A 14,101-nucleotide genomic window follows, 5' to 3' on the forward strand; every position below is an offset into this window, starting at 1 on the left:
CATCTGCTAACCATGTGTATGTGACCAATAACATCTGCTAACCATGTGTATGTGACCAATAACATCTGCTAACCATGTGTATGTGACCAATACATTTTGCTTTGGATTTGATTTGAATCACTTTTGGCAGCTATTACAGCGGTGAATTTTTCCGGGTCCCTAAGAGCTTTGCACAGCTGGATTTTACAATATTTGTCCATTATTCCTTTAAATATTCTTCAGCCTCTGGTAAGTTGGTTGTTGATCATTGCTAGACAGTCATTTTGAAGTCTTGTCATAGATTTTCACGGTGATTTAAGTCCAAACTGTAACTAGGCCCCTCAGGAACATTCACTATAACTCCTACATACAGTAGGCCTTCTAATCACAACGGACTAAATGGGTTTGAATTGAACAATCAAACTTCTTTTGAAGGCTACTTGTACATTACATCACATCATCCCAACGTTATGTAATACTCTATTATACAATGATAACATCTCCCTTAGAATTTTGCTGACATGCATTTTTTTTAACCTTAATTTAACTAGGCAAGTCAGTTAAGAACAATTTCTTATTTTCAATGACGGCCAAGGAACAGTGGGTTAACTGCCTTGTTCAGGGGCAGAATGACAGATTTGTACCTCGTCAGCTCAGGGATTTGAACTTGCAACCTTTCAAATACTAGCCCAATGCTCTAACCACTAGGCTACCCTGCCACATCATTGTATAGTTGCCGTAAATTCTTAATCCGGGCCCAGAGTGGAAGGGAGTTTACCAAGGTACCAACAATGTGACCTATGTGTCAAACTTCCCTGACGACCCAAATACATGTCAAGACTGAAGTTTCCACCTTGTTCCACAACCGCTGGGTCTGCGGTCCAGAAAAGGGCATCATATTTCCAACTGAGAAAGTATTTAAACTAGAATTCCAGATCATTGGATCAGATAATCTAGGAATCTCATTCTGAGGAGAGAGTTCCAGGTATCTGTTGAACTTCACTGCCTGCCTCGACCTCTGAACCTGACAAGATGGTAAAGCTTGTTGTGACTCTCTCTACTCTGCTGCTGCTGTTGTTGGCACTGATGACTCTGGGTGAAACTAGTAAATAGGACAGGAACTGTCATCTAATGTGCTGTTTGCTACCATCAGTGTCAAAGCAAATCAAATCAAAGTTTATTTGTTACGTTCGCGGAATACACCTTTTTGAAATGCTTACTTACAAGCCCTGATCAACAGTGCAATTTTTCAGTAAAAAATAGGTATTAGGTGAACAATAGATACGTAAAGAAATAAAAATATCAGTAAAGACAGTGAATAATAACAGTAGTGACGCTATAACAGTAAAAAGGCTATAAACAGTAGGAAGGCTGTATACAGTATAGAGTCTATATACAGTAGCGAGGCTATATACAGACACTGGTTAGTCAGGCCAATTGAGGTAGTATGTACATAAATGTATAGTTAAAGTGACTATGCATATATGATAAACAGAGAGTAGCAGCAGCGTAAAAGAGGGGTTGGGGAGGAGACAATGTGAAGAGTCCGGGTGGCCATTTGATTACTTGTTCAGGAGTCTTATGGCTTGGGGGTAAAAGCCCCCCTCCAAAGGAGCGGACTCCGGCCGCAAACCTGAACCTATAGGGGAGAGTCCGGGTGGGCATCTACTCTCGGTGGGGACTCCGGTGCGGGACGCAGACCCCGCTCCGCTTGAGGCCCCGCCCACTTCGGTGGCGCCTCTCGTGCAGGGATAGTCGCCGGGACCTCCGGACCGTAGATCGTCGCCAGAGGCTCTGGACTGGGAACCCTCGCTGAAGGCTCTGGACTGGGAGCCCTTGCCGAAGGCTCCGGACTGGGAACCCTCACCGCAGGCTCCAGACTGATGACCGTCGCCAGAGGCGCCGAACTGGGGATCGTCGCCGGAGGCTCTGGACTGGGGACTGTCGCCGGAGGCTCCGGACTGGGGACCGTCGCCGGAGGCTCTGGACTGGGGACCGTCGCCGTAGGCTCCGGACTGGGGACCGTTGCCGGAGGCTCTGGACTGGGGACCGTCGTCGGAGACTCCGGAATGGGGACCGTTGCTGGAGGCTCCTTTTCCTGGATCATCACTGCAGGCTTCGTGCCATGGATCATCACTACAGGCTCCGGGCCATGGATCATCACTGGAGGCTTCGTGCCATGGATCATCACTGGAGGCTTCGTGCCATGGATCATCACTACAGGCTCCGGGCCATGGATCATCACTGGAGGTTTCGTGCCATGGATCATCACTGCAGGCTCCGGGCCATGGATCATCACTGGAGGCTTCGTGCCATGGATCATCACTGGAGGCTTCGGGCCATGGATCATCACTGGAGGCTTCGTGCCATGGATCATCACTGGAGGCTTTGTACATGGAGCCGGAACAGGTCTCATCGGACTGAGGAGACGTACTAGAAGCCTGGTGCGTGGAACTGGAACAGGTCTCACGGACTGGGGAGATGAACTGGACGCCTGGTGCGTGGAGCAGGCACCGGATACACTGGGCAGTGGAGGCGCACTGGAGGTCTCGAGCGTGGAGCTGGCACAACCAGTCGTGGCTGGATGCTTACTTTCGGGGTGCTGGCACAGGACGCACTGGGCAGTGAAGGCGCACCGGAGACACAGTACACAGAGCCGGCGCAGGATATCCTGGGCCGAAGAGACGCACCGGAGACCAGGAGCGCTGAGCCGACACCATCCGACCTGGCTGAATGCCCACTCTAGCACGGCAAATGCGAGGAGCTGGCACAGAGCGCACCGCTGTGGTTTTAGCCTGCAATATGGGTTCCGTTATAATCACAGACAATATTTTGACAGTTTTGGAAACTTTAGAGTGTTTTCTATCCTAATCTGACAATTATATGCATATTCTAGATTCTGGGCCTGAGAAATAGGCAGACCATGTTGCTCTCAATTACGAGAGGGCCAAGGTTTGAGACCAGACTGCTGAATCTTTTAACCATCCCACGTGGTTAAACTCTTAGACTATCGATACCGGCAGAATAAGAACAAGTCTTTGATATAAATTACTAGTCTGCAGCTAGGAATTCGGTATAATTGAACGGGAAAATCGACAACCGCCGAAAACATCTATTCTATAACGACCTGAATGAATGTCACTCTGAACTACCCATTCTAACCACGCCAGAGAGAGAGAGAGGTCGGACACTCTCCAACAGATCAAACTTTTTAACAGAGATCCCGACGACACACTGAGCGGAAATATATATATTGATTGCAATTGTTCCCGAATGTGTGAGCGTTCATGTGCAAAGGATTAGCATTTCAATTGTTATAATTATCAACTATGTGTTGTCTTATCTCAGTCGACCCCCACTTCCCTTTTGTCTAACAAGCCGCCATGCCTATTTAGCCCACTAGGGCACATTCCCTATAATTTCTTGAAACCATATTTACTTTGTTTGTTTGTGTGTGCACTTCTGTGATTGTTTAGTTAGTTAATAAATAAATGATTTAAGACAATTGATGTATGGATGACTCATAGTGAAGACAGGGTTCGTGCAGATAACAAACAATTTACGACATTTGGAATGAGACTAACATAAAATAAATAAGTAATTATTCTGAAGACTAATTGATCAGATATTAAAATATCTGAAAAGTTATATTAGGAAAATTATAACTTTGTAATCTGAATATTTTCATTTCCCCCTGACTTCCTAGTTAATTCCATTTGCCTGATTAGTTAATCACGAAATGCTAATTACAGAGAATCTTTGATAAAAACTAAAAGTCTTCAGTTAATGATAGTAAAAACACGACACCTCTCATGGTGTAGTGTCCTCTACAGTTACTACATCCACCCACTGGTGACCTCTCATGGTGTATTGTCCTCCACAGTTACTATACGATATTTTCTCTGTCTGTCTGCTTCATCAGTTAGTATCTGTCATTTTGCTGTCCAAAAAAAGTAACCTTTATTTAACTAGGCAAGTCAGAACCTGTTAAGGATATGGCAGACATACGCCCCCTTTGGAGAGATTGGGTACCCCTAGTAAACTGGAAAAAAAATCTGTCAAAAAATGCTAATATATGCAAATAAATTAATTAATGCAAATTAAATTATTATTGGATAGAAAACACTCTAAAGATTCTAAAACCGTTGGAATTATGTCTGTAAGTATAGCAGAACTCACAGGGCAGGCATTCTTCCAAACTAGTTTTTGTGGCCATGAAAGTTGGAGCAACTTTGACGTCATGGCCCCCACCCTTCCCAACCAGTTATGATTCTGGGGACACTTTCTACCTCTTCCGCTAGATGTCCTCTTTCAGTAGAGCTTTGAATCGTTCACTTTCTACCTCTTCCGCTAGATGTCCTCTTTCAGTAGAGCTTTGAATCGTTCAAATCCCGCGAGAATTGACCCTATGGGAGTGAAATTAGTGCGTGCCACGAGAGAATAGGCTGTGCGTATGGGCGCGAATTGGTCCCAGCCATTCCTTTGTTCCAGCACTCAAGAGAAGGGCAGACGATGGCCGATTGAATTGAAGTTTGTTTTGCGTGTCTAAAACATCATAAAGCTTGCTTCTGCACTTAGTTTGACCTGTTTAGTCGACATATAATATGTAATTTTGAAGTTTTGATGCGCAACTTTTCCGGACCAGAGGACGTTTTGGGTGCATTTCAGCTGATGTTATTAGCAGTAGCTAATACAAAGACGCAAGACTTGAAACCAAACGATGTATTGGGTAAGTATGAAGCCTTCCAGAACATTCTGAACGAAGACCATCGAAGGTAAGGGAATATTTATGCTTAAATCTGTGTTTCTGTTGACTCCAACATTACGTAGAAATGTAGCTTGGAACTGAGCGCTGTCTCAGCATATGGAATAGTGTGCGATTTCTGTAACGTTAAAAATAAATCTAACACAGCGGTTGCATAAAGAAGCAGTGTATCTTTCTAACTATATGTAGAACATGTATATTTAGTCAAAGTTTATGATGTCTATTTACGTTATCTTGCCGCGCTACATAGATTTCCTGCGGGCATTTTTGAGTAATTTCTGAACGTGAACTCACTGTAAATGGACATTTATGGATATAAATGGCATATTATTGAAAAAAAAAAATATGTACTGTGTAACATGTCATATTACTGTCATCTGATGAAGATTTTCAAAAGGTTAGTGAGCGATTTATTTTTTAATCCTGCGTTTGTTGATTGCATGTTTTGGCTATTCAAATGAGCTGTGTCTGGTGGTGGTTTTACATATATATGTGCTATGTTTTCGCCATAAAACATTTTAGAAATCTGACTTGCTGGCTAGATGAACAAGGTGTTTATCTTTCATTTGAGCTATTGGACTTGTTAATGTGTGGAGGTTAAATATTTTTAAGAATATTTTTGCGTTCCATGCGCCACCGTTTCAGCTGAACGTGGAAGGGTTGATTCCCAATTGGGAACCAGTATCGTAGACAGGTTAAACCTCTTTGGGATAGGCGGGACGCAAATGTCTCAACTGGCCAATTGCCAGGGAAAATGCAGAGCGCCAGATTCAAATAAAATACTATGAAATTCAAACTTTCATTAATTCACACATGTAGATACTCAATTAAAGCTACACTCGTTGTGAATCCAGCCAACCTGTCAGATTTTAAAAATGCTTTTTGGCGAAAGCATAAGAAGCTATTATCTTATAGCCTGCACCATCTGCACCAGCAGTAAACAAAGGAGTAAGCATATTTCAACCCTGCAGGCGCTACACAAAACGCTGAAATAAAATATAAAACATGCATTACCTTTGACAAGCTTCTTTTGTTGGCACTCCAATATGTCCCATAAATATCACAATTGGTCCTTTTGTTCGATTAATTCCGTCCATATATATCCAAAATCTCCATTTATAAAGCGCATTTGATCCAGAAAAAAACATCTTACAAAAAACGCAACGTCACTACAAAATATTTCAAACGTTGCCTATAAACTTTGCCAAACTATTTCAAACTACTTTTGTAATACAAATTTAGGTATTTTTAAACGTTAATAATCGATCAAATTGTAGTCGGGTCTTTCTGTGTTCAATACAGGAATGAAAACAAACCAGCGCTGCTTTTCACGTCTTGCACAACTCACAAAAGTGTCCCTAGTTCCGAGTTGGCCTACTTCTTCATTGCACAAAGGAATAACCTCAACCAAATTCCAAAGACTGGTGGAATCCAGGGGAAGCGGTAGGAACTGAAAACAGGTACCTATGAAATATCCCTTGGCAAAGACAACTCAGGGAACGGAGAGGGCTAAAAAAAATAACTAATCTGAGCAGTTAGTCCTCTGGGTTTTGCCTGCTACATAAGTTCTGGTATACTTACAGACATGATTCAACAGTTTTAGAAACTTCAGAGTGTTTTCTATCCAAATCTATGAATAATATGCATATCTTATATTCTTGGCATGAGTAGCAGGAAGTTGAAATTGGGCACGCTATTTATCCAAAAGTGAAAATTCTGCCCCCTAGCCCAAAGAGGTTTTAAGAACAAATTCTTATTTGTAATGACGGCCTAAACCGGCCAAACCTGGACGATGCTGGGCCAATTGTGCGCCCCCCTATGGGACTCCCAATTACGGCCGGTTGTGATACAGCCTGGATTCAAACCAGGGTGTCTGTAGTGACACCTCAAGCACTGAGATGCAGTGCCTTAGACCGCTGTGGCACTCAGGAGCCCCCCTCATACCACACAAGATGAAGACACAAAAGAAGTGAGAATTCTTAGTAAAATATATGATTTATTATAGATATAAAATGTAACAGTAACTGTTAAATATAACAGATGTGATCAATGATCTGATCATACACAAGACCTTTATGAATAAAAGGGTTAAAACATGTGATTTCTGATGCTCATACAACAAGATTATAACATTAAACTCTGCCAACACAGATGATTTCACATACAATGTGATAAAATGCTGGGTTCGTTGTCTGAGTCAGGCTCAGGACACAGGTTTGAGAAAACACAAAAGACTTTACTCAAAATATTCAAAACTGGAATATCTCCAACAAGGAAACATAACGTATAGAGAAAAACCCTCCAACACACACGGTAACACAAAACAATCACGGATGAAACAGAAAGGTAGACGAGAGGGTAAATAAGGAACATAATAAGGGAATAGAAATCAGGTGTGTGTAGTCAAGACAAAACAAAAGGAAAAAGGAAACATGGATCGGTGATGACTAGAAAGCCGGTGACGCCGACCGCCAAACGTCGCCCCAACAAGGAGAGGAGCCGACCTCAGCCGAAGTCATGACATACAAATAGGTTATGTAAAATAATAAACTAGGTGGTTCCAGCCCTGAATGATGATTGGCTGACAACTGTAGTATGTCAGACCCTATACTATCGGTATGACAATAAATAATATTTTTACTGCTCTAATTATGTTTGTAACCAGTTTATAATAGCAATAAGGCTCCTCAGGGGTTTGTCATATGTGGCCAATATACCACGGCTAAGGGCTGTGTCCAGGTGCTCCGCGTTGTTTATATTCTTCATTTATTATCCTTTTCAGCACAGAGAAATGTCTGATAAAATTCAGGTAGTTGGATAAACTTAGAGATAGCAGGGTTCCAGCATGTTTGCATTCTCCTCCGTCAATGAAGATAGCAACACAAACTCTTCGTCCCGTGTACCCTTGTGATGAACACTATTCCTATGACCTTTTCTTGTTCAATCGTTCCGCTCTCTCCCTGTAGAGAAGAAATAAAGTTGTCATCCATTTCTTATACCATCGTTTTACCTAATATCCTTATGATAAACCCTACACACACTGTCAGTATAATTCAATTCCAAGGAGCCAAATCATTTTATCCTGAATAAATATGAATGAATTCTTACCTCAGCTTGCGAACAGCTTTCATAACCCAGTCCTTGGTGGGATCCACACATTGGAATCTCCCTCTGACAGTGTGGAAACTGGAAGAGAACATGTTGAGGAGAAAACATCAGTCAATCATCAGTGCTTTATAGGCTTACATCTCTATAACATCACAATGCAATATCACATCGCAAATGAAGCAATGCAAATAACATCAAGTTATCAAATTGTTTTACTTCTGTTGTACAATTATGTTATACTTAATGATATACTTAAATTGAAGAAATAATACATGTGTTACAATTAATATTATCATTTTACTTGCAATTTGTCCCAGTTCTACTGTTAGGCCTTCCAGAGTCACTCACATGATAGCATCAATGTTGCACCCGTCAATCACTGTCTGTATGGAAAAGCCAAGGATGAGACGATCCATCCTACCCTGGGAGTAACTCGTACAACAGCCTCTAGGAAAACCTATTGAGCAAAAAGACAAGAAACGTTATCTTGTATGGCAATTAAAAAACACCATTTGCAAAAAACAAGGAGAGAGGGAGACAGACAGACGGACTGAGACAAAACTTTCACATCCAATATTGACCTTGTTTAGCTGCAGAAACCTCAGCAGCAAACAGCCCCACAGCCAGGAGCACGAGCAGCACAACAACAGGGGCTCTGATCTGGGCCATCTCTTCTTCTGTGGTGCTGTGATGTGATGAGCTGCTGTCTTCAGACAAAGAGCTTCAGTGGCTGTGTGAGGTCCTATTCCTCACCAGAGCCATATATATACTCCTGGTGCAGGTAGAGGCTTATTCTCTGAGAGGTGAAATGGACTTTCCTACCCACGCCCTAAAACCAAAGTTCCACGGCAGAATTTCCCCATCACATTCCCCAATGAACAAAAAAGGGAAACAAGATTCTTGAACGGAACAAGAGGGAGGATGTCTGAACAACTTTGACATGTTTATTTATATACAGCATTTATTGTGAGCTGATTGAAATGCACGACAATATTAGTGTCCCTAAATGATTGTACCTTTGTTGAAGTCTCCTGGGTTAAGGAATACTTTTTTGGATCATGTTAAGTGAGTTTGTGTTTTATATTATATCTCAGTATTTCATTATTCTGGTGCTGGGAACCCAAAGGGTTTAGTTTTGCCCCAAATGCTACATACCTGATTCCACTAATTACCTCATCATCAAAACCCTGCTCAGACGTTGCATGCATCAACCAATGGTTGTGTGGGATGTCATCGGCCGTGCTGTCAAGCACCAGATTGCTAATAGAACATGTGGTTAGTTCATACTTAAAATACCTATCCAGGCATTGTAAGATCTAGCATGCATCAGCAACGCCTAGGCAGAGGAACACTCCCAATGATTAGTGGAATCAGGTGTCTAGTGCTACGGCAATAACAGAAAAGTGCACACCTTTTGGGTCCCCATTAAGAAACACCGTTCTATCCTATGATCCTATATGAACTAGTTATAAATACAAGGAGTGTAATACAAGGAGTGTAGATTACGGAGACATCATTTATAGATCGACAGATAAGGGTGCTCTCGTGCAACTAGATGTTCTTTACCATTCGGCGATCACATTTTCCACCAATGCTCCTTATAGGACACATCACTGCACTCTATACTCCTCTGTAAACTGGTCATCTCTGTATACCCGTCGCAAGACACACTGGTTGATGTTATTTATAAAAGCCTCTTAGGCCTTACTCCCAACTATCTGAGATATCTACTGCAGCCCTCATCCTCCACATACAACACCCGTTCTGCCAGTCACATTCTGTTAAATGTGCCCAAAGCACACACATCCCTGGGTCGCTCCTCTTTTCAGTTCTCTGCAGCTAGCGACTGGAACGAGCTGCAACAAACACTCAAACTGGACTGATTTATCTCAATCTCTTCATTCAAAGTCTCCATCATGGACACTCTTACTGACAGTTGTGGCTGCTTTGTGTGATGTATTGTTGTCTCTACCTTCTTGACCTTTGTGCTGTTGTCTGTGCCCAATAATGTTTGTACCCTGTTTTGTGCTGCTGCCATGTTGTGTTGCTACCATGTTGTTGTTGTGTTGTGTTGCTACCATGCTGTGTTGTCGTGTGTTGCTGCCTTGCTATGTTGTTGTCTTAGGTCTCTGTTTATGTAGTGTTGTGTTGTCTCTCTCGTTATTGGTGTGATTTGTCCTATATTTACATTGTATTTATTTTATTTCTTTAATCCCAGGCCACCGTCCCCGCAGGAGGCCTTTTGCCTTTTGGTAGTCCGTCATTGAAAATAACTGAATTGCCTAGTTAAATAAAGGTTAAATAAATGACAGTTGGATTTTCTAAAGTTTGAAAGGTTCTGCCGCCCTCTAGTTGCTAGAGTGAGACTTACACTAAATAGGAGTGGGAACATCAGAGCCCTGTACTAAGAATCAGGTTTGAGGAGTTCGCGAGGTAACTTTGTTCAACTATGAGTTCAAATCCTTAAAATAATAAGTTATTTCGAACCTGGTTCAAGGAGAACCCCTTTGGGTTCCATGTACAACCCTTTCCACAGAGGGTTCAACATGGAACCCAAAATGGTTCTATGTGGAAATAAAAAAGGGTTCTCCCCGGAACCAAAAAGGGTTCTCCTACGGGGACAGCCGATGAGCCGTTTTGGAACCAATTTTTCTAAGAGGGTACATACCCATCTAACTGCCTGTCAGATTGATTTAAGTGGGAAAACACATGATGATCTACATCACACCGGGTCAATGAACAGCCCCCCTCGCCCCAAACCTCAAACCCCTGGCGGTTAGAGAGAGAGAGAGATAGGGCAGGGGAAGGGGGAGAGAGAGGCAGAGAGAGGAGGGAGAGAGAGAGACAGGGGAGAGAGGGAGAGGGAGGAAGAAAAAGAGAGAGATTGAGAGAGAGAGGGAGTAGAGTTGGGGAGAGTGGGGAGAGAAAGAGAGACGGTTAGGGGGGAGAGAGCAGGGAGAGAAAGAGAGGGAGGAAGAGTGGGAGAGAGGGAAAAGGAGGTAGAGAGAGAGATGGAGATAGGGATGAAGAGAGAGAGAGGAAGAGAGCATTTCCATCAGCATGTTTGGCTGCATGTCTGTTATGGTTGAGTTGACACACCGGGTGAATAACAGTTTTAATGAGTTTTGGTTCATGTTTCTGAATTGTGATTTCCATCTCTATCTGAGATGCAGAGTACATGGTGTTATCATACCTCAGAAGTTTGATATTCCTATTTAATTGTCCAATGGACTAGGCCTAACAAATATATTCGGTTTAGCAAATATGAAGATAACTATGTATTTTCTTCCTGTAAATTGTCCAATATATTAATACTAGCTGCACCCAGCCCTATGGCAGTAAATCATTGCATCAGATTTTGCAATTCAATGCAATTGTCACGCCTGCTCCCGCTCCCCCTCCCTGGCGCTCGAAGGCACCAGGCTCCCCAGCATTACGCACTCCTGCCAACGTCAGTACGCACACCTGCCTTTCCCCACTACGCGCATCAACGTATTATTGGACTCACCTGGACTCACCTGTTTATTACCTCCCCTATATTTGTCAGTTCCCCATCTCTGTTCCCGACTGTATTGTTTGTAGTCTGTCCGTATGTTTCCCGGGTTGCTTGAGGCTGTTGCTCGTTCCTTGTCTGTTCCTATTAAATGTTGACTCCCGGTCACTACTTCTCATCTCCAGCGTCGGCTCTTACAGCATTTGAATATTTCATGACTGTAACAATAGAATAATAACTGAATTATATGAATGAAATCACAACAACAAAGCATGAATACATGCTACTAATAATCTATTGTCAACTTCCCATCTATTTGAAACATTTAGATTTCTTTATCACTGTTTATGTGTTGAACTATTGAATTCTCACGAGATAATAATTTGGTTAAAAATGCAGAATGAGAACTTCCAGAACTGGAATTTCACTGCTTTGGTAGCAGAGACAACAGTGTGTGTTGTGACACAGTTTGGAATTTGGGAATTTAACACTGATTGATGACTCAGTGGTGATGTATTTGGTTCCTCTTGGTTGTGCTACCTTAATAGATTAATATGAATAGCTCTTGTAAATAGTCATATATCTGATTGTTTTGAATGAATATGCATTTGTCACAACATCAACTCTTTCCTAAAACCTCAAAAGGAACAAGAATCAACAGTTGTATGTACAACCATCAAGGCCAGGTCTATGTAGATTTCAATGTAATCCAAAAATAACAACTTGGAGCTTAAACACCATAGACATACAAAGTGAATATACTGTATGTCATCTCTACAAGGCCTTTGGAATAGGAGTGTTTTTTAAGAAACTGTGAGAGTGATTCACCCTCTGCTAACCTCTCATGGTGTAGTGTCCTCCACTGTTACTACATCCACCCACTGGTGACCTCTCATGGTGTAGTGTCCTCTACAGCTACTACATCCACCCACTGATGACCTCTCATGGTGTAGTGTCCTCTACAGTTACTACATCCACCCACTGGTGACCTCTCATGGTGTAGTGTCCTCCACTGTTACTACATCCAGTCCACTGGTGACCTCTCATGGTGTAGTGTCCTCCACTGTTACTACATCCACCCACTGGTGACCTCTGTCATGACGTTGCCCTCTTTGGGTACAGTAAGCCCCATCCCCCTCTCCCTGTCTCCTACACCCAGGCTGCTGTGGTCAGAGAGAGGTCGTAAATTCATGGAGGAGATTATCTCCTCATGTCCACAGTACAGAGAGAGAGTAGAGTTTTCATTGAAGAGATCAAAGAAATTTCTTCCACCTCACAGAACTTGAGGTCCGAACAACATTTATGTTCTGGAGAAGGTATAAAAGATCGGAGAAGAATCCAGCTACGACCTGGTCCGTTTGGTACAATTTTGTGAAACTCATGGGAGACAATACGGCAACAGTACCATAACGCTGTTTATATAAGAGCCTCAGATATGCGGTTTACATCTAATTGTTGTGTAAGATGAATGAGTGAGGATGAAACTGTTTGTAAAATTGTATAATGTGATTTTGGACTATTTAATGAAGGAAACTCCAATTCCCTTTTGAGTTTAATTTCTTGATGCACCCATCCCGTTAGCGGGATCATTTACATCAACATCAGCTGGATTGCAGAGTGCCAAATTCAAATTAAATTACTAAAAATATTTAATTTTCATGAAATCACAAGTGCAATGTAGCAAAACACAGTTTAGCTTGTTGTTAATCCACCTGGGGTGTCAGATTTCAATAAAGCTTTTCAGCGAAAGGTATCAAAGCGTTTATGTAAGAACATCTCTCTCAGTAGACAAAATATTACAAACAGCTAGCTGCCAAGTAGATTGGTCACGAAAGTCAGAAAATCAATAAATTAATATATATAATATATATATATATATATATATATATATATAATCAATAATATATCAACCGGGACTTTAGCTTCGTCAATAGGAGAGAGAGACACAATGGCTGCTCCAAACTGTTGCGCAAGCAAAACCCTGGGGACACCCAGCTATACACTGATGCGATGTGATCTTTCTCGCTCATTTTTCAAAATAAAAGCCTGAAACTATGTCTAAAGACTGTTCACAACATGGGGAAGCCATAGGAAAAGGAATCTGGTTGATATCCCTTTAAATGGAGGGAAGGCATTCAATGGAACATGGAGCTTTCAAAATAGAGGCCACTTCCGGGTTGAATTTTCCTCAGGTTTTAGCCTGCAATATGGGTTCCGTTATAATCACAGACAATATTTTGACAGTTTTGGAAACTTTAGAGTGTTTTCTATCCTAATCTGACAATTATATGCATATTCTAGATTCTGGGCCTGAGAAATAGGCAGACCATGTTGCTCTCAATTACGAGAGGACAAAGGTTGCAGACCAGCTTACCTCGATAACGAGAGGGCCAAGGTTTGAGACCAGACTGCTGAATCTTTTAACCATCCCACGTGGTTAAACTCTTAGACTATCGATACCGACAGAATAAGAACAAGTCTTTGATATTAATTACTAGTCTGCAGCTAGGAATTCGGTATAATTGAACGGGAAAATCGACAACCGCCGAAAACATCTATTCTATAATGATCCGAATGAATGTCACTCTGAACTACCCATTCTAACCACGCCAGAGAGAGAGAGAGGTCGGACACTCTCCAACAGATCAAACTTTTTAACAGAGATCCCGACGACACACTGAGCGGAAATATATATATTGATTGCAATTGTTCCCGAATGAGTGAGCGTTCATGTGCAAAGGATTAGCATTTCAATT

General features: G+C 42.1%; 1 protein-coding gene across 1 annotated transcript; it reads right to left on the bottom strand.

The window, feature by feature from the left end:
- Nucleotides 1-6,959: 6,959 nt before the first annotated feature.
- LOC110530731 (C-C motif chemokine 20) lies at nt 6,960-8,589 on the bottom strand. Its single transcript, XM_021613984.3, has 4 exons — nt 8,434-8,589; nt 8,201-8,309; nt 7,853-7,930; nt 6,960-7,704 (listed from the first exon to the last, which is right to left on the bottom strand). The coding sequence occupies exons 1-4, from the start codon at nt 8,519-8,521 to the stop codon at nt 7,668-7,670; spliced, it is 312 nt and encodes a 103-aa protein (XP_021469659.3). The 5' UTR covers nt 8,522-8,589; the 3' UTR covers nt 6,960-7,667.
- Between the last annotated feature and the right edge of the window lie 5,512 nt (nt 8,590-14,101).

Source organism: Oncorhynchus mykiss, chromosome 8 (assembly GCF_057628025.1).
Source record: "Oncorhynchus mykiss isolate SJ-2025 chromosome 8, ASM5762802v1, whole genome shotgun sequence".
Lineage (NCBI taxonomy): Eukaryota > Metazoa > Chordata > Actinopteri > Salmoniformes > Salmonidae > Oncorhynchus > Oncorhynchus mykiss.

Bases quoted from the DNA above. Each gene is read 5' to 3' on its own strand.
- LOC110530731 (XM_021613984.3), bottom strand. From the start codon at position 8,521: ATGGCCCAGATCAGAGCCCCTGTTGTTGTGCTGCTCGTGCTCCTGGCT. The intron at 8,310-8,433 runs GTCAATATTGGA...TTTGCTCAATAG, and splicing joins GGTTTCTGCAGCTAAACAAG to GTTTTCCTAGAGGCTGTTGT. The intron at 7,705-7,852 runs GTAAGAATTCAT...TCTTCTCTACAG, and splicing joins AAAGCTGTTCGCAAGCTGAG to GGAGAGAGCGGAACGATTGA.